We start from the raw sequence: 23,985 nt of genomic DNA, 5'->3' as shown, positions 1-23,985 counted from the left end.
ATCTCTGCAGAGCTCTGAAAGTGGCACTACTCATACCCATCGCTAGTGTATGTGTGTGTGTGTGTGTGTGCATAAAAAGGAGAAAGTAAGTGAGTTTGTGTCCGTGTCCTTACTGTAACCCCACCACCCAATATCCCATGAGACGCACAACCACCTCAGCTGGCGTTTGCATAGGAGCTAGCTTTTCCTGTAATGTACAGTATACACTCCTCTTACCGCTGATGCATATTGTGGCAACATGCACCTTCTCTACAGCAGAGGCAATATAAATCGCTCTAATGGAAACTATACAGCTCAATAACAAAAGACTACTGCATTGTGGCCGAGTCTACGGTCAAGGTCAACAACACGCCTCATACATTCAAGTGTGTGACTGTGTTATTGTGCCCCTGTATGCATAGCAAACTATATCATTAGCAGCTAATGCTCATTCAGGGCCACATATCCATCCCACGGTGATTATAGCTGGATCATAAAAGACACGTTTTGCCTTTTGAATGGTGTCTGTAAGGGCAACTTCATCATATATATATATAAATTTGGCAATGTGGGTTCTCTGTTTCTCTGTTTCAATTTTTGTCCCACTGATGATGTCCGATTAAATATATATTTCTACTTGAAGACGGAGTGCCTCAGTTTTATTCCATGGTGGTCTGCATCAAGACCAGGGGACTGACATCAAGCAATACCTCCTGGATTCTGTTGGTCTAATACTATTACCTGCCCCACTAATGAGCACCTGTCACATGAGCCATCACATCCGTGCAGCGCTTCCCTCTTCTGCTGTAAACAAATGATTCCTATTGCGGGAATCTTTCAGTTGAAGATATTTTATAAAATTACCACTACTAAAAAAACAACTGAACAGATTTGGTATTGAGCAATCATCACTATGTAGATTCTGTAATGAGGAAGAGGAAGACCTGTGCAAATGTGTTTGTTTTTTTACTGCCCACATGTGGCACGCTTGTGATGAACCAAAGTCCAGGCCTGTCTAAGGCCGCTCATGGGATTTGTTTTGAATTGACACCTTTAAACATTCTGTTGGGCGTTCTGGACGAAAACACCCTCCAGATAGTAAACACAAATGTTTTACCAGGGAAATATTACATTTTTAAAGCTAGTTCCCAAACACACCTGAATTGGAGTTTGTTTGTTTTTGAATGTAGTGAGAGGAGAGGGGATTGTGGCTGCAGGCGGTTGTGGGCTGCAGCATGACAGGAAGTGGGAGAGGGTCTGCTCTAGTGAGGAGTTGCGAGAAACATTGATCCTTGTTGAGGGAATGCTACCGAATTGAACTGTGTTTCATCACTGTATTTCTATTTGCTTTTTTGCACACACATGGTCGGTCATTGTATTTCTAGTTTTTGTTCTTCTTTATTTTATTTTGTTTTGTTTGTGTAAAGATGTATTGTGCAGTCACATTGCTGTAATGTGTGTAAAAAAGAATAATATAAAAAAAAAATCCCCAGGCTAAACCCTCATCAGGCTAAACCCTCCCCAGGTTAAACCCTCCCCAGGCTAAACCCTCATCAGGCTAAACCCTCCCCAGGTTAAACCCTCCCCAGGCTAAACCCTCCCCAGGTTAAACCCTCCCCAGGTTAAACCCTCCCCAGGTTAAACCCTCCCCAGGCTAAACCCTCATCAGGCTAAACCCTCCCCAGGTTAAACCCTCCCCAGGCTAAACCCTCCCCAGGTTAAACCCTCCCCAGGTTAAACCCTCCCCAGGTTAAACCCTCCCCAGGCTAAACCCTCCCCAGGCTAAACCCTCCCCAGGTTAAACCCTCCCCAGGCTAAACCCTCCCCAGGTTAGTCCCTCCCGGCTGATTTGGACACGCCATCTATCCGCCATGCATCTGGATAACTAATTTACAGTCGAGGATGCTCGCCCGCCTCCCCCCGACCACCACACCCCCATTTCTTTCATGTGCATTTTATCATTTCATCTGCTGCGTCTGGAGGGCTGCAAGTGAATTTGCAACACATTAGCATGTCGGACGCATTCATGCAAATTTAACACCAAAAAGGTCTCATCCACACCAGCTTTGCCCACACGGGAATCCCCCCGTGGCCGAGGGAAACCTTGCGATAACGTGAGGCAGGGCGCATACTGAATCGTTTGCACATGTCTTATCGGCCCTCTGGATTGTGGGTCCATGCACCGCTACAGAGCGCCAAACTTTTACCAACTCATCTCATCTCTTTTCCAACTAGCCACGCTCTTCTCAAACTAAAATCATTATACGCTCAAGCTGGGAAATAAAATGACCTCCTTTAATGACTTTGACTGGCTTTAAAGCAAAAATCCAAAGGATCTTCATGGAAATGAATGTCGGTTTTGATACAGTCTATCGCTGATTGCTACAGATGTTACGTGTTTCAAAGTACCCTATAGCCGCCGCCTGTCGTGGCAGTGAAGCTGCGTTCACACCGACCTATTAAAGTTTTTCGCTGGCATCGAGTTTACATACAAAGTCAATGCAAACGAGCGATTGAGCGTATATTCGCCCGGGAGAAAGATCGCTGGGCGTCCGAGCGACAGAGACAGAGCAATAGGGCAAAAATTATGTCGCTCGCTGTTCAACGCTGATTGGCTGCCGTGTGAGAGTGAGTCAAGGATCACACAGGCTTGGAACAAACCGCTGGTTTATTGTGTGGCAATAAACCGCATTGACAGCTGATTGACAGGCTGACAGCTGACATGAAGTGAAGTCTGTACTACCGGTATAGAGCTCGCGTTAGGAGCACGCCGATAGGCTTAGCTTGTAAACAACTACGGTGGCTCGTAGTGGACAAACATCATGGCATTGCGTAACGTTATATAAATATCTCGGTGTGAACACAGCTTAAGTGTTTTTCTCCAGCTGCTAGTTAAGTGGGTTTTGGTCGTAGAGTGATCAGACTAATACCATTGGAATCTGTGGAGTCTCAGCTTTAATTTGACATCTTACTGGTGCAAACAGAAAAAAGATCCAACCATTATCGCGATCACCACGCTAGTACTTTTGCGGCTATAGGGTATTTCCAAACGGGTAACATCTGATCTGCATAACACGATTCAGTGTGTATTCAGTTCACGAAAGCTTTTCCATTTGCTGTTCTAAATCATCTGCTGCACAGGAAGTGATGCGTCTTATGTTTCTGCTTTGTTTGGAATAAACAGAAGAAGACGATTCCTCTCATTTTCACCGGGAAATGTGGTGCATCAGGTGTGTGGACAGGCTAAGAGGTAGCAGCATCAGGTGTGTGTCGGACAGGCTAAGAGGTAGCAGCATCAGGTGTTCAATCACACTGGACTGTGACTATAAGGCCATGGCCACACTGATATCTCGGAAAATTGACGGAATTATTCATTATTGGATACATTTCTTTTTCCCCCCGTTATTTTCTCTCCAATTGCACTCGGCCAAATCCCCCTGTCTGTCATTGCTCCACCCCCTCTGCCGATCTGGGGAGAGCTGTAGACTAGCACATGCTTCCTCTGATACATGTGCAGTCGCCAACCACTTCTTTTCACCTGACAGCGAGGAGTTTCACCGGCAGGACGTAGCGCGTGGAAGGATCATGCTATTCCCCCAGTCCCTCCGACCAACCAGCGGAGGTGCCAGTGCAGCCACCAGGACTCATACCCCACCAGCCTCCCACCTGCAGGCACGGCTAAATGCGTCTGTAGGAACTAGGGGTGGGAATCACCAGATACCCCACGATACGATATTATTATCACGATACAATAGTATTGTGATATTGCGCTATGCTAGTATTGTGATATATTGAGTATTGCGATATAATGCAATTTACACCTACACTACCCAGACACCACTGACGGACACATTTCTGTCCATTGGGCTGTTGGAATGTCGACATTCTGGGGGGATGGGGATGCCTGACCAAGCCAGAGGTAATGGGGGCTCGAACCTGCAACCCTTGTGTTGGTAGGCAGGGAATCTAATGCTGCACTACCCAAACACCCGATACACACACATTCCACAGACAGATAGAATGTGGTATCTGCATGTTTCAGAAAGCCAAACTTAAGACTTTTCCCCAGACCTTTTTAACGCTACCTCAAATTGAATTTAAGCCCAATTTATGAAACAAATCAAAGACACACAGCTGGCAAAAGCAGCCTATGTCTGACTGAACAAAGCCAATGAAAGAAATGAAAGAAATAGGCAGAACAGCAAGAGGGAAATCAGGAAATCAATTGTTAAGGGACACAAAATCCAATTGTGTTTAGTAAAGCAGATAAAATGCATATTGTGCTACTAACCGACACTAAGACATCGAAACACAAAGACGTGCACGCATGCATGCACACACGCACACACACACACACACACACACACACACACACACACACACACACACACACACACACACACACGCACGCATACACACACGAGCATACACACACATACACCCACACACACACACACACACACACACACACACACGCCAGCACAACAGCCCCCCATACACAGCTAGGCTTTGGGCCCTCTGATGACTTGCTGGTGGCAGCCAATGGTTTATGAAATTGAAGCTGCCACCCCTTCACTGTCACTGTCACATCATGGAGCGAGCTGCTAAAACAAATAAACAACAACAACAAACAACAACAAAACAGAGAGCCCCCCCCCCACACACACACACACACAGACATGGAAGAGGAGAGGAGGAGTCCCACCACCCCCCATGGAGGAGGAGGACAGGAGGGTGTCCCACCACCCCCCATGGAGGAGGAGGAGAGGAGGGGGTGCCACCACCCCCCATGGAGGAGGAGGACAGGAGGGTGTCCCACCACCCCCCATGGAGGAGGAGGAGAGGAGGGGGTGCCACCACCCCCCATGGAGGAGGAGGAGAGGAGGGGGTCCCACCACCCCCCATGGAGGAGGAGGAGAGGAGGGGGTGCCACCAACCCCCATGGAGGAGGAGGACAGGAGGGGGTCCCACCACCCCCCATGGAGGAGGAGGAGAGGAGGGGGTCCCACCACCCCCCATGGAGGAGGAGGAGAGGAGGGGGTCCCACCACCCCCCATGGAGGAGGAGGACAGGAGGGGGTCCCACCACCCCCCATGGAGGAGGAGGACAGGAGGGGGTCCCACCACCCCCCATGGAGGAGGAGGAGAGGAGGGGTCACAGTGCTTCAAAGCCCATCCATCTGGAACTAATGAGGTGCTGCCACAATGAAGCCCACCCACCAGCCACCACTAACAAAAACCATGATATATTTTATAGACTAGAGATCCTCAATGATGTGAGCAGGGGTTCCCAAACTAGGGTACACATGTACCCGTAGGGGTATGTGGAGGTACTAACTAGGGGGTACTTGAGAGAAAGGGGAAAATGGAAAAATGTCAGAATGAAGCATGAAAATAAATGAAACGTTTAAATAAATTTGCTCGGGAGGCACTAATTGCAACTCTTTCACTCCATTTCTTATCTTGTATTAATGTTATATTCGTCAAACGCAAGTTTATCATTTATTCATTGGATCATAGCTATAGTTTACTCTTGCAATTTTCTAAGCAAAATATTGTAGTCGGGTAAAGGGGGTACTTGAATTCAGAAATCAGGGGAAGATCCAAAAAAGTTTGAGACCCACTGATGTAGAGATATCGAAAGATGAACATGAATTGTAGATATTAGATTGATGTAGAAAGTTTTGAAATTGAAGATATGAGTTCCATCAATATTGTGATGTATATTTTAAGTCTACTTAGGCTTATTTTTTTTAAGTCTACATAGCATTTATAGTTTGAAACGATATACCGCCAGTATTGATATTCATTCATATTCCATACTAGCATCTCTGGACTTGTCTCTCTTTCCCACAGCTTCACTCATTGATCACATGCATTATGAAAATACATTTTTAAAATAGCCATATTGTGGTCTCAGCTCAAACGTTATTGCCTTTCTTCAAGAGGCAATATTAATATGAATCTAATGTATTGTTTGGCCGTAAAGACGTCTCGGTCTGCACATAATGTCTGTATTCCATCTTATCAGCACTCCCCTGCTGTCCAATATGCTGTGCTTATGCATAAACACCCAATAACTCATCTGCTTTTCTTAAATGTTCACGCCAAGACTTATCAGCAATGACCTGCAAAACCCCCCTTACTCCAAAACATCCACTTCTCAGCAACAGAGACAAAAGATTTGTATTAACAGAGCCTTGGCAGTGCTTTCTGTTAAGTATGCAAGTGGTTATCTCAGACCCCAAGACCTGAAGTCATGAACGCTGAAAGGCTAAATGGGTCCAAACAAAATTCATTCATTCAAAAGTATATAAACAGACAACTGTGAAGGTCAGCTTACCTATAAATGAATTCATTAAAACGTATATAAACAGACAACTGTGAAGGCCAGCTTAATTATAAATGAATTCATTAAAACGTATATAAACGGACAACTGTGAAGGTCAGCTTACTTATAAATGAATTCATTAAAACGTATATAAACAGACAACTGTGAAGGCCAGCTTACTTATAAATGAAATCATTAGAAAGTATATAAACAGACAACTGTGAAGGTCAGCTTACCTATAAATGAATTCATTAAAACATATATAAACAGACAACTTTGAAGGCCAGCTTACTTATAAATGAATTCATTACAAAGTATATAAAAAAGACAGCTCTGAAGGCCAGCTTACCTATAAATGGGATCCTGCATCACCATCATCTTGCTCTCATCCCATGTCCACTCCTTCTTCTATGGAGACAAAGAAAAAACAAAGTGCTTTCTTACACCAAACCTACAGTAGGCAAACCTTTTGATAAATAGAGCCAAGGACTGAAAAGTAAAATAGGCAGTGGGCCAAGGACAAAAACAAATATATTGGATTATTGGACAGTAGAAATGCAACAAGAAAGAGAAGAGAAGATAACATAGTGTTGAGTGTCTTTATAAAACACAGTGGTCACTGTTAAACTAGAGAGCATGTTGCGACGGGATCACACACGCACGCCCGCGACAAACCAATGTGAGCCAGGGGCGTCAAGAGAGCAGGCTGTGTGTGTGTGTGTGTGTGTGTGTGTGTGTGTGTGCGTGCGTGCGTGCGTGCGCGCGTGCGTGCAAAGCCTATGTTAACATCCAGGCTGTGCTACACAGCTGTAGGTCTGATCAGTACATGCAACACGTATAGAGGGGGATGGTTCAATGATACTAGAATTTATTGTGATGAGCTTCATGGAGTCTCTTCTTCCATAAGCGATTCAAACATCTGTGTGAGGATTCGATCACTATTCATTATCCCTTTAAAGTTCATAATGTAGAGTGTGCTTCAGGTCAGGGCCTTCGTTCAGCCTGTCAGGGGTTATTTTTGCAATAATGGCGACTTCCTATGTATTGTTTTCTAGAAAGAAAATTGTGTTACAGGGAGCAGTTATTTTGTTCTCTTGTTTATTTATTGAAGATTGAATGTCCTTGCCATGGCTGTGAATTGCGAGAAAATCATATTTTAAATAATTGATTTTGAAACTAGGGATGCACGATCCACATTTTTTCACTTCCAATCCGATTCCGATACCTGAATTTGGATATCTGCCGATACCGATATTATTTCCGATACCAATATTTTTCTTGAATATACAGTATAGGCAAAGATTTGGCAAATTACGGCCAGTGCCCCCTGTGCAGCCCGCGCTGGAATTGCAACAAAAAAAACCCGATTCCGATCGGATCCGATTCGTGAATTATTATGTCAGTATCGGCACCCGATACCGATATTGGATCGGACCCATCCCTATTTGAAACATTCAGACTTTTTTTCAATCAAACAAAACAAATTAAAGATCCCATAGTCTACATATTCTATTTTGCCCATTCAAAGCTGTGTGTGGTGTCAGGTACCAAAAACACTAAACAAAAAGCACTCAGTCCCCCCATTTTTCCAGCATCCAAGCCTGGCTTCTAAATAATCTCATCGCCTCGTTGTCTCATAGTCTAGTGTCAGCTCCATCAGATCTCGTGTGTCGGTTAATCTAATTATTACATTCTCATCTTCTCAAGACCTCCATTTACAGTTTCACACTCTTCCTCTCTTTCCCATCTGTCTCTCTGCTCGTTTGATTAAATCTACCTTCTGATGTAATGTCACAATCAAAATGTCTACAACATGAGCACACAGGCATTGATATTATTGATTTCCATCTCCAACCGGCTTCATTGACTTAATCATCTCTCTCTCTCTCTCTGCGTTCGTCCGCCGCGGGCGGCGATGCAAATGGCTGGCCGGCGGTCAGGCTGACATTTCAGCTCTCTGTCCGGGCGGGGAGCCCAACAAGAGGAAGAGAACAGGTGGAGGCGAAGCAGCGACCTTTCATTCCCTCTAATTCATCTGACGTGAAGCCTTCTATGATGGAGCTTAGCCTATATTTACCCCGTCCGACTGCCAAGAGAAGAACACAGCAGGGAGGCTCGCCCAGTCTCTATTCACTCACTGCTTTCCTGTTGGCTGCTTTTCAGACATGCTGTTGAATTAGGTGTGTTGTGTCTACCTGCAGGAACTGCTAAATAGCTGCACAATTCATCAAATCACAATCACAATAAGGCCAAGTGCAAAATCCAAATCGTAGAGGAGCCTGCAATTATTTGATCAATGTAAACTGTATCACAACATAGCATTAATTATAAAACGGCTCTCTCAAATCAAGCAATCTGATTGGCTCACAGCTGTGGTATATTTAGCTTATACCACACTAATATACCACAGTTATGAGAAAACTGAGAAAATAAATGGTAGCTGCTAGCTAGCCTCCGAGCATCACAAACGGGAGCTCCGCACCACAATATCCAGAGTGCCTTGCGGTAGTGTTTACCGTCGTCTCCTGCTAGTGATGTCATCAGTATACGACAGCTAGGTAGCCGCTAGCTAGCCAACGGCGATAACAACATTCGCTAGCTTCTTCTTCTTCTTGTTGGTGTTTTATGGCAGTTGGCATCCTTAATGTTGCATTATTGCCCACTTCTGTATTCATCCATCTTCTTCTTCTTTGTTTTATACTCTTCCTCTTCTCACCCAGACACAATTGTCTGAGTTTGCCCAAACGCATCCCTCAGTACTTCATCTATCTCTGCTTCAGATAGGCCCACCTCATCCAGTAACCCCTTAACAGCATCAGGCCCTATCCCATTCCCCTCCGTCTTCCCACTCCACCCGTTCGCTAGCTGCCTAGCGAAATGGGAACATTAGCGTTAACTGACGTTAGCACAAGCATTAGCCAAAGGTAGCTAGCTAACTGTCGTATATTCAAAAAGAAGCAACGTGAGACAAATTGTGACAAACACAAACAAACGCAAAAACACACACACACACATAATTGAGCATTTGGCCTAATGAATAGGCACTTCCTCAGACGACCATTCATAGACAAGTCGATGAAGCCTCCTGGTAATGAGAGACTAATGTATGGCCAATATGTGCCTCTCTACCCAATCTGATCCTACAACAAATCAAGATCAATGCATTCCCATATGTTCAATACATTCAACAGTTCAACTTCGCTCCCATCTTAAAATCCGCCCTTTCTATTTATTGAAGCGTGTATCAAGTCTTCTAAAACTGCAGGATCGAGGAAAAGCACTAAAGCTTGATTATACTAACATGGCAGCTGCTTTGTACATACAGTGGAAACATTATGTGGTTTCTGAGCATGTGGTAACACTGGGAGCAACCCAATCAACAAGTACCTAGAAGTCAATTCATTTCCATTTCTGACGTGTTAAACAAGCGGGAGTCGGAAGAGAGAAGTCTCGGCCACAGCTGAATTTTTGAAGATCATCATCGACAACTCCTGATTTTGATTCTTGAAGAATATGAACATGAACCGCCTGGCTAGTGCAAATTGCAAAATGGATGAGAAGTTGATTACAGCCACTCAAACTTCACAACCAACCCCCCCCCATATTGGACTTTAATAAAAATAAAAATAAACAGTGAATACAAGACATGAAAGTTCACTAAATCCTACCAGTGCACAAATAAACACAAGTGATAGCTAAGCTAAGCAAGGGACCAAGACTCGTCTAAGAGTAGCTTTGCAACAAAAGTTTGAAGCTCATGCTCAGGCAGCAGAGTACAGGAATACACGTCTCCAAAACGACGCTTCAGGGAACAGTTGCAGCCATTGCTGCAGTCGGCGGTGAGCTCTGATAGTCTTTTGGGGTGGATGTTGAGATCAATGAACCGAGATGAAAAGAGAAAAACAAAGGGCGCTAAGGAAAGTGGACGGCACTAGAGAGCAGACTTCACTTCCACTTGTTTGTCTCGTGTCAGGCAGGTCTGTGCTGTCTGGGCGCTGCGCTCTCTGCTCTCTGGATCACAGCTGTCAGCTGCTCTGCACCTGGCAAAGCACAGAGCACTTGTCTGCAGCCTCCCTCCTCCCCTCTTCTACACTCTCGTCTTCCAAAACGTCCTCCTTTCAACTCATCCCTCGCCCCCCTTTTCTCCATCTTGGTTTGTATCACCTCAGGAATAGTGCAAAAATAAGATCTATTTTAAGAGTTGTCAAAAGCGGTTGTACATGCTTTTATGTCCTCGCGCCTTGATTGCTGCAAACCGCCTTTTCTCCTGTCTTAATAATAATAATTAAAACAAAAAATGAAACGACTCCAGACTGTACAGACCTCAGATGCTAGACTTCTTACAGTACACCTTGTTTTAGCCTCTGTACACTGGCTCCCTGTTTGTTTTAGGATTGATTGGGATCATTATTGATTACCTTTATTAAAAGGTAATTCTGTTCTATTCTTGAGAATATGAAGAGCCGTCAAGTTTAAGGCTCCAGATTATATTTGAGACTTTTTTTAACCCCTTATACACCTGTGTGTAGTTTGAGATCCTCAGGCAGAGATCTGTTCCAAACTGCAGGCTGAACACACTAAAGGGGACAAGATCCTTTACGGCTGAGGAAATAGGGCTGTCTGAGTCTGTATCTTCTTCCAAGTCTCGTCTTCCAAATGTACTTTTATGTCTCCCCCACACCTAAAGATTTTCAAATCCTTGAAGATTATACAAATCTTGAGAGTCCACACCCACACACCTCCGACAGAGATAACTGATTTTTTTACATTTCAAGCTTGGAACGCACACACAAATCACTACCGTTCAGATGCACCCCCACACACTTGACGATTATGCTGGGGATTGTCACCTCGGAGGACTTGGGATCTCGCAGAAACTCGCGTGATTAAAGGACACTTCAGAGCAAAACAAACATGGAGGTAGACTGCAGGCGTGAGTAATTTGGTTGCTCTCATCTGTGCTACTTTTTGAATGGAGAAGCAGAAAGAAAAAAAGAAGAAGCTGTGGGTGGTTCTGTCCATGACGCTTCCCCATCAGCTAGCTCTCATTGGCTCTCTGCTCACGATTCCATCGCCTGTCGAGTTGTAAATATCAAACATGTTTGTTATGCCCTGTAGTGAAGCTTGTTGGCCTGCTGGGGGCAAAGCTTCTGGGCTTGCCTCGTGAAGTGTGCTGGATCGTGGATGAAGGCTCACGGGCTGTGATCGATCAGAATCACGGAGATGGAGATAGGGACCGACATGTCGGTCCTGGGACGCGGTTGAATTACCACTGTTGACCTGTCTGGGTGTAAGGCAGTTAGTCACCAGGGCCTGGCTGGTTGGAAGACAGCAGGGGTTCAGTTCGGGTCCGCAATAGGTTGGGCTAATGGTTGACATTATTAGGGTTGTAGGGATACCTGAAGAAGTATGGAAGTCAAGGGAATCTCGAAGGAATCAAGCAGGAATCTCTCGGATGTGGTGTAGCGTCACGGAACACTTTGTTTATATGGTCGCATTCCGGTGTATGACATCACGTCATTGGTGATGTCACAACGTTCGAGGGAGCTATGACATCATCGGTGTTATGTCTGACATCGCCGATGACCTCACAGGTGAACTCTATGCTATGACATCATTGTCATCGTTGATGATGTCATCATCATTACGTCGTTGGCGCGCCGGCTGGTAGGCATCGACTGCCCCAAGAACAGGCCTGACGGTGGGCCATTATGGACCGTTTCTACATGCCCGATTCACAATTGGGAAGAGCCCGACAAGTCAACAGCAGTCCTTGAACCCCACACACGACACTACAGGATCATTTAGGCAGATTATCGGGAGCAAAACGGGAGCACCCCCGAGATAGTCGGGAGGGGGGAGTCTTGGCCACAATCGGGCAAATTCTCGTCAGGTCTGGGGGAGGCATTACCGGAAAGCATTTACTGATTTTACCTCTCCTTACTTTACTTGATTTTTTATTTCTTCTTAATCCCATGTTTATTAATTTTGGGGGAGTTTACCCCCTTTGTGTTGTATAATGTGTCTATTTTTATGACATTTAGTTATTCCTTCTTTACTTTTCCTTCCCTCCCAACTCTCGCCCTCCCTCCACTCCTCTCCTCTCCTCTCCTCTCTTCTGCCTGCGGTCTAATTAAGTTGACGATCGATCATCCCCTCCTGCCAGCCAGATACAGGAAATTAATCTAACCGCTTCCTTAAGACCAGGAAATGACAACTCAGGAGCTAGTGAGTGGGAGCATTAAATGTAGGAGGAGGATAAACATAACAAGACTCCTGGAGCCTGGAGAGCAAGGGTTGGAAGGTTTTTGGCTCTCCTGTAAAGTTGAAAGTCAAAACCAATTACCCTCGTCTGACTCCATGCCCCATTATAATGCTGACATGACGGCTTCTGTCGTGGAATGGGACCAAATCCCACCCACTGCCCATGGGGAGGTTTGACAAATGAGAACACAGACGGGTGAAAATTGTAAGTCTCTGAAATACTGGCTACGTTTGGCCGGGCTACCCAGTCAATTAAACACTCAACTCAAGTATATTCTTGTTTTTATTTGATTTGCGGGTGCTGTGATACACTACACTGCTGTGCAAAGTGCAAACATGGTCTGCCTAGTCAGTTTCAAACAATTATTTTTAATTCATTCCATCTATGATGCAGAAAGTGCACAGTTTGGTCTAAAGGCGCAATTATACTCTACGTTAAAGGTGGAGATGGAGACGGACAGAGCCTTCAGTCCGTACTCTGCGTTCATTTCGTGCGTATTTCTGTCCGTCCTCTGAAAGCTTACGGATACGCATGAAACGGAGCAGAACCACACACACACTCACACACACATTTGACTCTTTACTGCCCACTGGTGGATACATGATGCCAACGTGAAAGACAAATGGAAGTATTTGGGCAGTGACGATTACACCGTTTGAAACGGACGCATTTATTTTCGTATGAAAATGGAGTATAATTGGGCCTTAATGCTGCAATGGATTCCCCCCCCCACTTATGTTTGACATTGCAATGTGTGTCCAAAAAAAAACTTCAATCATGGCGTCTTCAGCGGCTTCAAACGACTGTGTGAGCACTTTGAAGACGGTGCTTTTAATCATTTCAAATATGTTTTATTGAGAAGCATGTGGGCTGTGACTGTGACTGTGGAAAGGACGAAGGGTCAAATAATGCTAATTGGCTAACTGAAGCTAATGGTAATTTCAAGGCTGTTAGCATTTTTGACCCTCGCTCGAATCACTTCTTTTTATATATATATATAGTGGTGTCATCTGATAACAGGAACAGAAAGATGTTTTCAATGACAACACCTGTATTGTGTTATAAGACATGTTGAAAGAGAATGGGTGATCACAGTCAGGCAGAGGGGACAGCATGTTATCTGTGCCCTACAAAGACGAGGCATGTCAACCATGTTTCTGAAAATAACCTATTTGCCTTTTAATACAATTGCCTATTTTTTTCTACAAGCCATCAGACATTATATAGTACAGCCGTTGGTGCGGGGCTCATTAAAAGCAGTGTTAGATCTCTCTCCTCCAAGTAACATCCAAGTAACATGAATGAAAGACGACAGGTGTCACTCACTTTTTTCTTTTTCCTCAAGTTGACTTTGACGCCGTCCACAGACACCACGATGTTGACTTTCTTCTTCTTGATGTTTTTCACTTTGAACTCATACTGCAGAGAGAAGAGGAGACAGACAGAGATGGATTAAAAGCGCTGTAGAGTCATGGTGGTGAGTGATATCATGCTGCCAATATTGATTGGGATTTAAAGACAGGTCAGCCAGTCTGATGAGTCATGCCTAGGTCAGCCCATCTGATGAGTCATGCCTAGCCTAGGTAAACCCAGCCACCACGTGACCTGCTCTCTCAGTTCCCAGTCACTATCATACATAGTGACTGAGAACAGGTCTGAGAGCAGGTCACGTGGGGGATGGGTTTACCCAGGCTAAGTCATGCCTACGTCAGCCCATCTGAGGAGTCATGCCTAGGTCAGGCCGTCTGATGAGTCATGCCTAGGTCAGCCCATCTGAGGAGTCATGCCTAGGTCAGCCCATCTGATGAGTCATGCCTAGGTCAGGCCGTCTGATGAGTCATGTCTAGGTTAGCCCATCTGATGAGTCATGCCTAGGTCAGCCCATCTGATGAGTCATGCCTAGGTCAGCCCATCTGAGGAGTCATGCCTAGGTCAGGCCGTCTGATGAGTCATGCCTAGGTCAGCCCATCTGATGAGTCATGCCTAGGTCAGGCCGTCTGATGAGTCATGCCTAGGTCAGCCCATCTGATGAGTCATGCCTAGGTCAGCCCATCTGATGAGTCATGCCTAGGTCAGCCCATCTGATGAGTAATGCCTAGGTCAGCCCATCTGATGAGTAATGCCTAGGTCAGCCCATCTGATGAGTCATGCCTAGGTCAGCCCATCTGATGAGTAATGCCTAGATCAGCCCATCTGATGAGTCATGCCTAGGTCAGCCCATCTGATGAGTAATGCCTAGGTCAGCCCATCTGATGAGTAATGCCTAGATCAGCCCATCTGATGAGTCATGCCTAGGTCAGCCCATCTGATGAGTAATGCCTAGGTCAGCCCGTCTGATGAGTCATGCCTAGGTCAGCCCATCTGATGAGTCATGCCTAGGTCAGCCCGTCTGATGAGTCATGCCTAGGAGCAGAGAGAGAACAGCTCTAAACGATAGAATAGGAATAAAAAGAGGGAATAACCTGCATTTATATAGGACTTTTTAAGAGGCAGAAGGTATGTCTTGATTTTATCTAGCTTTGGAGCAGCCAATAGAAACCTCTTGTTTTTAATAGACTTTGGAACAGCCAATAAGAACCTCTTGTTTTATTTGAAGCAGCCACTAGGAACCTCTCGTTTGTACTCTAGACTGCGGAGCAGCCAGTAGGAACCTCTTGGACTTGTGACCTGGCTCACATTGGGCTTAAAAGGTCTGTGATCTAGCTTGTTGCCAGACCCATCCCTGCACATCACTTAGCAAAGAGTATCTGTGGAGACATAAAACCTTCACAAGACAGAATCAGCGTCAGCAGCAGGTTCTGCATGTCGTGTGTTTTAAAGTCTCTTGAACCACTATGCCACCCTGCCGCCTTATGCTCCATTTACAATCGTATCACGTCGCACCTCGTTTCGGAAACATTCCTAAAAGCGTTATCACAGTTATGAATGGGCCCGGGAAATGTCACCATATGTACGGTGCAGTTTCTCTCCCTTTCTGCCTTTCTGCCTGTCTACACAGGCATAATGAGCGGAGCACGCATGCCGATGCAAGGCTTCACACGGACGATAAACAGATTTGCGACAGAAATGACAAACAGGCCCGGCTGACTGAGTGCAGCAGCGTGGCTCTGCAGACCCCTGTCACAGTCACTTTAAACACCATAGATCAGCCTGGGACAGCTTCCATCACGTCGAATGAAGCTGTGAGACAGTGTCAAACAGCAGAGAGAGAGAAAGTCCACACCGTACAGACGCACGCTGCAAATAAACAGTCAAATAAGACAACGCCTGCGTGTGTCGTGCCCAAGTGTGAAAGATGGATGGCGTTCTTGTAGGAATCGAGGAATGAGGCGTATGCATTCATCTCATATGCATGGATGGACAGAGCATGTACTGTATGTAGTATGTGAGAGCATGTGCACACATTAAGAGTACACACACGCCGGCCCTGCGATTGCCTTCATCATCGCACCCCGACCATCCAGAGGAGGCGCTAGTGCAGCGACCAGGACACACATACCCTTGTCCGGCTTGCCACCCGCAGCAGACACGGCCAGTCATGTCCGTTTGGATGCCCGACCAAGCCGGTGGTAACAAGGGGGGCGCGAACCTGCGGCCCTCGTGATGGTAAGCGAGGGAATAGAGCACTACACCACCCAGACGCCCCAGGTTGGTGGTGTTCTGTGTTCTGTGTTAGTGTGTTGCAATTGGGATGTGTGGGACGCGTCTGTCTCTCTACTTCTATCTGTCTGTCTGTCTGTCTGCCTGTCTGCCTGCACTCTTATCAAGCATCAAGCCACTTTGTGTTGTAGGTTTAGACAATATTGGCTTTCCATATTGGACTTTCATTAATGCTGCACTCTGCAAGAATTTTATGGAGAAAAAAACAGACGTCTTATCAGCTTAAATTGCCAAGAAATTCCACCCCCCACCCTCCCAAATTGAGAGATGCAATAGATTCTCTCCATTCGGCCAAATTAAATTCAGGTGTCAGCAGGGGAAATCTTCTAAACTTGAGAGTGAAATACAAACAGCAGAGAGTCAGTGAGCAGTGCCCGACTCCAACTTCTTTAGCATCTCCACCCCGGACCAGCAGCTATTATACTAGATTACCTGACATGATTTAATGAATGAAATCCTCCCAACTGTAAAGTTATTGCTCGCTGCCACTCAGCAGGCCGCCAAAATGTTTCCCGGGGCAGTTTTTAAAGTGTCATGATCAGATCCACCCCCGATAATATGGAGGTTATGAGACGCACTGCTGACAACCTCCCTCTATTCGCTGGCTAGTTTGTACCAGGGCTGAACAATCTCCCTTGTAGCATTTTGGGTGAGCAGCACCAATGTAGAGACCAGTGGCTTGGATGTTAGAGAAAATAATCTGTTAAGAAGGTAGGTCTGTCATCGAAATGACCACCTCCCATTAAACATATATTTCCATGGAGGCACGCAGTATTCTCAATTGTTTGCTGGCACTTGTGTCTTTCTGTCAATCAGCCCATCTGTCCAGTCCCAGTGGCTCATCCTTTGATCTGCTCTCGACTGTTAAGGTCTGACTTGATCCTCATGTACCGGTGGACCCCATGACTTCTAATACAGTTGGTGCCACACAGAGAAGCTGCCACACTGCCCCTGTTGTATGATCAATCTTTGATGGACTCAATATAACATGAGTGCACACATGAGACTAGCTCTGCAGCGCGCTCTGCAGCGCGCTCTGCAGCGGTTTAAAACACCATTAAAAGTTATTTTAGTGCTGTAGAAGTTTCTCGCCTGTAGAGACCTGATGAGGTCCGAAATGAAAAGCTATTAAATCAGACTTCTGCCCACTTTCATTTGGATGGAGCAGCCAGCAGAATTAGCAAAGTACAAGGCTGCTAATTAACGGAGTCTGAATTTGTGAAGCAGTTCATAGTTGGGATGTGCAGGAGGAGGCGGAGCCCAACCCCCTCAGGTTTTATATGATGTGTAGGTCTCATACTATATTATGGGCACGGCAAAAAAGAAGAAGATATATATTAAAACTGCATTGAATCAGAAATATATTTATTTAGGTCCTGATGCCACCAAATGTATGCAAGCAGCAAACTTCCATTTTGGTGCTACATTGACACAGCTTTTCAATGTCTGTCTTCAAGGGAATAAAAAGTAGAAAACCTGAGAGGCTGTGTAGACGTTTAATACCCATATTTTGCATAATCCTATTTGTGTGCGGTTAGGTGCAGCCTCGTTTCGTCGGATACATTTTTCTCTCTCTTCTGCTTATTCTTGTAGCTTGGGGGTACCTATTCAAAATACAGGTGGGTGTCCTCCGGTGGTGGTGATATCCCTTGAGCATTTTCAGATATTAACCCCTTTATGCCCAAAGTGCCAAAATCCTAGGAAAATAGAGATTTACCGCCCGGGATGTGTACATGCATGTACATACATTGTACATGTATACATGTACAATGTATTTAATTCCAAATGATTGAATTTTAACTTGTTCAGGGACGTGTCTATGGCGTGGCACTGGCCGCGTCCGTGGCCATTATTACTGTCTTTCAGAGGCTGTAGCTGGCTCGTTTTTAAAGCTAGAGTGAAGATGTATGATATCATATGAAACTACTAGGACAAACCAGGTTCAACACCTTATGAGTTGAGACTACAGTCGTCAGTGCGACTGCACGTCCACAGAGATACACTCCAACTCCGGTAATGTTAGACAGACGTAAGATTTTACTGGAATAAATCGCAAAAGCTGTCTAGCTGTCCTTTCTGCCAACTAATTAACCATGCCACGTGTGCTAACGTTACATAACCATAACCATCGCGCACGCAACTCAAAGCCGTTTCCCATTAACTGATTATGGCCAGGTGTTGCATGGCAGGCTGATCAGTCTGTCCATTCTGGTAATGTTACAACGGTGCAAATAGCTTTTATTCATAATTATCGGCTATCAGGTGTAGTGCACTCAGTAGTCAGTACACTCCACAAAATAAGAAAAAAGTACACTGCAAAAAATAAAAAACAAAAAAGTACACTGCAAAAAAAGTTTTGTTTTTTTGTTTTTGTGTGCGTTTTTTTTAGACCCCGTTTCGACCAGTCGATTGGTCGGAGCTGTGGTCGATTTCTGGTCGACCAGGATCATCTTTGGTCGAGGGCAGCCCTAGTGGTCAGTGTGTGTAATGTAAGAAGACAGAAGGCACAGCTCTGTGAGGAGGGAGGGGGAGGAGGGCAATAACAAAGAGATGCTGACCTGCTCCAATCAGCTCCTTAACCCTGGGTTACCCGTGTGTGTGTGTGTGTGTGTGTGTGTGTGTGTGTGCGTGCGTGCGTGCGTGCGTGTGTGTGTGTGTGTGTGTGTGTGCGCGTGCGTGTGTGAGTGTGTGTGTGTGTGCGTGCATGTGTGTGGTTTCAGAGTGTATGTGTGAGCTTGTTTCCCAAAGTGTCCCGTGAGATGTTCGCAATTTCCTGTGTGCCAGCAGCACAGCAGCAGCCACTAGGCCTGCTTAATAATAATAATAATAATACTAAGTGAAGCAATAACTTGGTATAATGCAGACGCCGGGGTACTGTACTGTACACAGCATTGGTGGCAATAATATATAAAAACTTAGTTGCGGAAAACTGCCGTAACAAATAACGTGCTGCCTTCAGAAGCAGGGCAAACAAACACTAACAAGACAAGAAAAAAAGGTCACACCAAACAACAGAACAACAACAACAATAATGATAATAATAATACAGTAATAATAATGAATAGGACAAAAGGTTTTCTATGCTGCTGATTCAGTCAGTCTGTGGTCATGGGCGGTGATGATAATGAGGTGTTACTTATTCATCTGTTAAGTACAGAGACCTTGGTGTGTGTGTTCAGCTTTGAGTGGTGACCATGAGACAGAGTGTGTTTCAGAGAGTAGCTGGAGGACAGATCGTGCAGCCCGACTCGTTCTTCATACAGTCAGTGGTTAAATTATGGTAAAAAAAAAAAAAAAGTGTTCCAACAAAGTGTGTACACTAGCAAATCATGCCAGCGTTATTCCTTTATCCACAGTACTCAACAAACCAGCTGATGCAGACAGAATACACAAACGCACAGAAACCACTACAGAAAACAACATATTATTAAGGTTTGTGTTCGGTCTGTGTGCGTGAGGGGCCTGTAAATGTGTTGTATTGTAATACGACTGTGTTGCACGGTGCAGAATTAAATGTTATCCTGTCAGATACGCTGCAGGACTGACCTGCGTGGAGAAGATACACTGCAGGACTGACCTGCGATGCATTTGAAGCAGACTTGGTCTTGCTGAGTGTGCAGGGATATAGTCACATCATGGTGTCTTTAATTCTTCTCTTTAATAAAGGTGCGTCTATTCCTGTGTGACGCAGCGCCCATCATCCAAACTGCAATGCATCAAACAGCTGCTTTCAGCTTCCAATCAAACACACAGCGGAGACATGACGCTCGGCACTAATATACAAGTAGGCACGGATCCAATTAAAACACTCGTAGCGCCGAAATAGCTGCTGCACTTGAGTTAACGATTTACGGCACCGGTGTTCTTCAACCTGTCTCACAGTGTTCCCCAAACACACCTCCTCCACTCTAAACACGCACAGACAGGAAGTTCTGTCTGTTGCCCCGACAATCCAACATGCACAACAACAAGAGTCAAAGGGAAAAGGTGTACATGATACAGATCAACACATCCCAGTAGGTATTGCATGTGTGTTTCTGGCTGCTCTGGGTAACTACAGTGTCAACAGGATGTGCTTGCCAAGTGGTGACGGCACATCATGGTGTGTCCATATAAACGAACTGAGATTAAACGAATAGTTAAGTCTAAGAATAGCCTCATCTATCATGCTAATAAGTTGTGCCCGGCTCACATTCGCAGGCCCGTACAGTATTTCCTGATAAACGGCTCATTATTTCCGAAAGGTCCCCTACCTCCTGTTTGCACCACAATCCATCATTTGGGCCAACAAAGACGCTCAGACGGCGAGTCAGCGACACAATGGTGTCCTCAGAGCGCGCCGCGCTATTTTCACTCGCGGAAATATCAGCCCGGGAGCCAGGAGAGCACAATGAAAGCCTGCGTTTCTGTGGATGAGCTCAGCTCATTGAGGGGGAGGCCTGAATGCATGAGCCGAAAGAAAAGGTTCAAATAGACACGCACAGACACACGCCGATACCCGCGCGCACACGCGCACACACACGCACACATGCACACGCACACACGCACGGACGGACGGACGCACGCACACACGCCGATACCCACATGCGCGCGCACACACACACACACACACACACACGCACGCACGGACGGACGCACACACACACACACACGGGCGCGCGCACACGCGCACGCGCACACACACGCACACACACACACAGTGTTGAATGGTCTTGGCAGGGAAGCCAATGAGACCTTAGCGGAGGTAAGGGGTGCCTGGCTGCTCCGCAGTGAAACAACTTATTATTCTGCTCCTTCACAAAGGCCTTTCTGAGCTGCTGCTCCTGCTGCTGCTGTTCAAGTTCCTCTCTGTCTTTTTTTTATTATAGTGAAATCACTCTCTGTCTAGCCCTGCTAAATCAGCCAGGCCTGCCCCACCTGGGCGGGCACGCACACGCACACGCACACACACACACACACACACACACACACACACACACACACACACACAGAGCACAATGCCATCATTCGATCGAAACCGGAGATAGATCTATCTAGGGAGAGGAAGAGAGGAAGAGGGAGAGAAAGAGAGGATGCGGTGGGGGGGGGGGGGGGTGATGCAACTCATGAAGACACAAACTGAAAGGTCAAGGTTCCATACAGGTGCTACACTCACACCCATTGGTTGGTGTTGTAGGTAGGATTGTCATTAGGTCCTTGTTGAACTGCCATCATGTCTGAAATGCCGGTGGTGGTAACCTTTAGAAACCAGCTGATGCTCTGGGAAATCGATTCCCCCAATCGATCCCCCCCACACCTGATCCAGCTGAGGCCATAATGTAGAAGCTGTAGTAATGTGAGCTGCTGTCTGCAGGGTTTCTGTTTGAAAATGTGACAGCCTTTTCTTCTGTGCTTTCATCCAGCTTAGTACAGCTGATTCTTCAGTAGTAAGGTGATTCTTAGTAGTAAGGTCTTAGCACAGCTGATTCTTCAGTAGTAAGGTCTTAGTACAGCTGATTCTTCAGTATAAGGTCTTAGTACAGCTGATTCTTCAGTAGTAAGGTCTTAGTACAGCTGATTCTTCAGTAGTAAGGTCTTAGTACAGCTGATTCTTCAGTAGTAAGGTCTTAGTACAGCTGATTCTTCAGTAGTAAGGTGATTCTTCAGTAGTAAGGTCTTAGCACAGCTGATTCTTCAGTATAAGGTCTTAGCACAGCTGATTCTTCAGTATAAGGTCTTAGTACAGCTGATTCTTCAGTAGTAAGGTCTTAGTACAGCTGATTCTTCAGTAGTAAGGTGATTCTTCAGTAGTAAGGTCTTAGCACAGCTGATTCTTCAGTAGTAAGGTCTTAGTACAGCTGATTCTTCAGTAGTAAGGTGATTCTTCAGTAGTAAGGTCTTAGTACAGCTGATTCTTCAGTAGTAAGGTCTTAGCACAGCTGATGAATCAGTATAAGGTCTTAGTACAGCTGATTCTTCAGTAGAAGTTGATTCTTCAGTAGTATACTAGTAAGGTGATTCTTCAGTAGTAAGGTGATTCTTAAGTGTAGTAAGGTCTTAGTACAGCTGATTCTTCAGTAGTAAGGTCTTAGTACAGCTGATTCTTCAGTAGTAAGGTGATTCTTCAGTAGTAAGGTCTTAGCACAGCTGATTCTTCAGTAGTAAGGTCTTAGTACAGCTGATTCTTCAGTAGTAAGGTGATTCTTCAGTAGTAAGGTCTTAGTACAGCTGATTCTTCAGTAGTAAGCTCTTAGCACAGCTGATGAATCAGTATAAGGTCTTAGTACAGCTGATTCTTCAGTAGAAGTTGATTCTTCAGTAGTATACTAGTAAGGTGATTCTTCAGTAGTAAGGTGATTCTTAGTGTAGTAAGGTCTTAGTACAGCTGATTCTTCAGTAGTAAGGTCTTAGCACAGCTGATTCTTCAGTAGTAAGGTCTTAGTACAGCTGATTCTTCAGTAGTAAGGTCTTAGCACAGCTGATGAATCAGTATAAGGTCTTAGTACAGCTGATTCTTCAGTAGTAAGGTGATTCTTCAGTAGTAAGGTCTTAGTACAGCTGATTCTTCAGTAGTAAGGTCTTAGCACAGCTGATGAATCAGTATAAGGTCTTCAGTAGAAGTTGATTCTTCAGTAGTATACTAGTAAGGTGATTCTTCAGTAGTAAGGTCACCATAGCATCTGTCTTGGCTTTCTATGCAGCTTGTTAGCAGGCAAGCCTGGAACTAGTGAGCACAAAGCAAATCCTATCACTTGCTTCCTCTCATCTTCCTCTCTAGCAGGAAATACAGTGACACCAATTTAGTTTGGATGGATGCCTCAAAGCACAGGAGAACAAACAGACCACAGGAACATGTAGGAGTTACATTCCATACATCCACAGTCGTTTTCATGCATTAAAAGTATACTGCCACGTTTCAGATCCATGCTCTTTTGAAATAGACCAGTGGGCTTTCACACATCTAAGAGTCCTACGACATGGAGGAGACATGGGGGAGTTCCAACAGCTCTTTTTCAAATCATAGAAGAAGAATAGAGGAGTTACAGGGTCCTCCTCCTCACACCAAGGCAGCAGACAGCTTCTGATTAGACCACATCTCCCACGTTGAATCCCCACAGACACTCTGCTCCCCACACACACACACACACACACACACACACACACACACTCACACACTCTCTCCTTGCCACCCACAAGCCTTCATCCCTTCCTCTTGCCTATACATCAGCCCCCTATCCACTTTTCTTTTCACCATCCATCTTAATCTTTTTTTCTTTTACTGCTGGCCACTCACAGCTCTCTGCATCTTCATTTCCCTCTCTCTCTCTCTCTCTCTCTCTCTCTCTCTCTCTCTCTCTCTCTCTCTCTCTCTCTCTCTCTCTCTCACCCATATCTTATTCTCATGGCCATTTATTGATAAAGCGTAGGCCCCCCTTTGGCCACTCTCTCTATCATATTGTCTCTCTCTCTCTCTAACCTTCTCCTGTTTCCTCTCACTCTCTCTCTCATCCCTCCTTCTCTCCACAGACCGGTGGCTGATTCAATCCTGAGCAATTGTTGTTTGTGAAAAAGAGTTTCGTGATTTTCCGAAAGTGTTTCTACAGCATTTAAGATGCTACGGGCTCCATCACATTGCATCAGGCTCAAAGAAGAATAGCATCCTTGAAATGGGGGCCAAAATTGGTTATGGGATACAATTGGGTAAATGCAATAAAACACACACACACGCACGCTTCCCACACCGCAATCATGTCTCCATGACTACGACCTTT

General features: G+C 45.4%; 1 protein-coding gene across 1 annotated transcript in view; it reads right to left on the bottom strand.

Annotated features, from left to right (window-relative positions):
* The window catches only part of nos1apa (nitric oxide synthase 1 (neuronal) adaptor protein a), a gene marked incomplete at its 3' end in the record, with an annotated part of 168,017 nt that overhangs the window by 75,751 nt on the left and 68,281 nt on the right, over positions 1–23,985 (bottom strand). Inside the window, exons 3-4 of the mRNA XM_083647701.1 lie at positions 13,901–13,993; positions 6,659–6,717 (exon numbers count right to left, since the gene is read on the bottom strand). Of these exons, the coding sequence (XP_083503827.1) occupies positions 6,659–6,717; positions 13,901–13,993 (152 nt within the window). The remainder of the gene's footprint in view (positions 1–6,658; positions 6,718–13,900; positions 13,994–23,985) is intronic.

Source organism: Poromitra crassiceps, assembly GCF_964638095.1.
Source record: "Poromitra crassiceps genome assembly, chromosome: 12".
Taxonomy (NCBI): Eukaryota; Metazoa; Chordata; class Actinopteri; order Beryciformes; family Melamphaidae; genus Poromitra; species Poromitra crassiceps.
The sequence above is the reverse complement of the archived record's forward strand: the minus strand, read 5'-3'. Positions and strand labels throughout refer to the sequence as shown.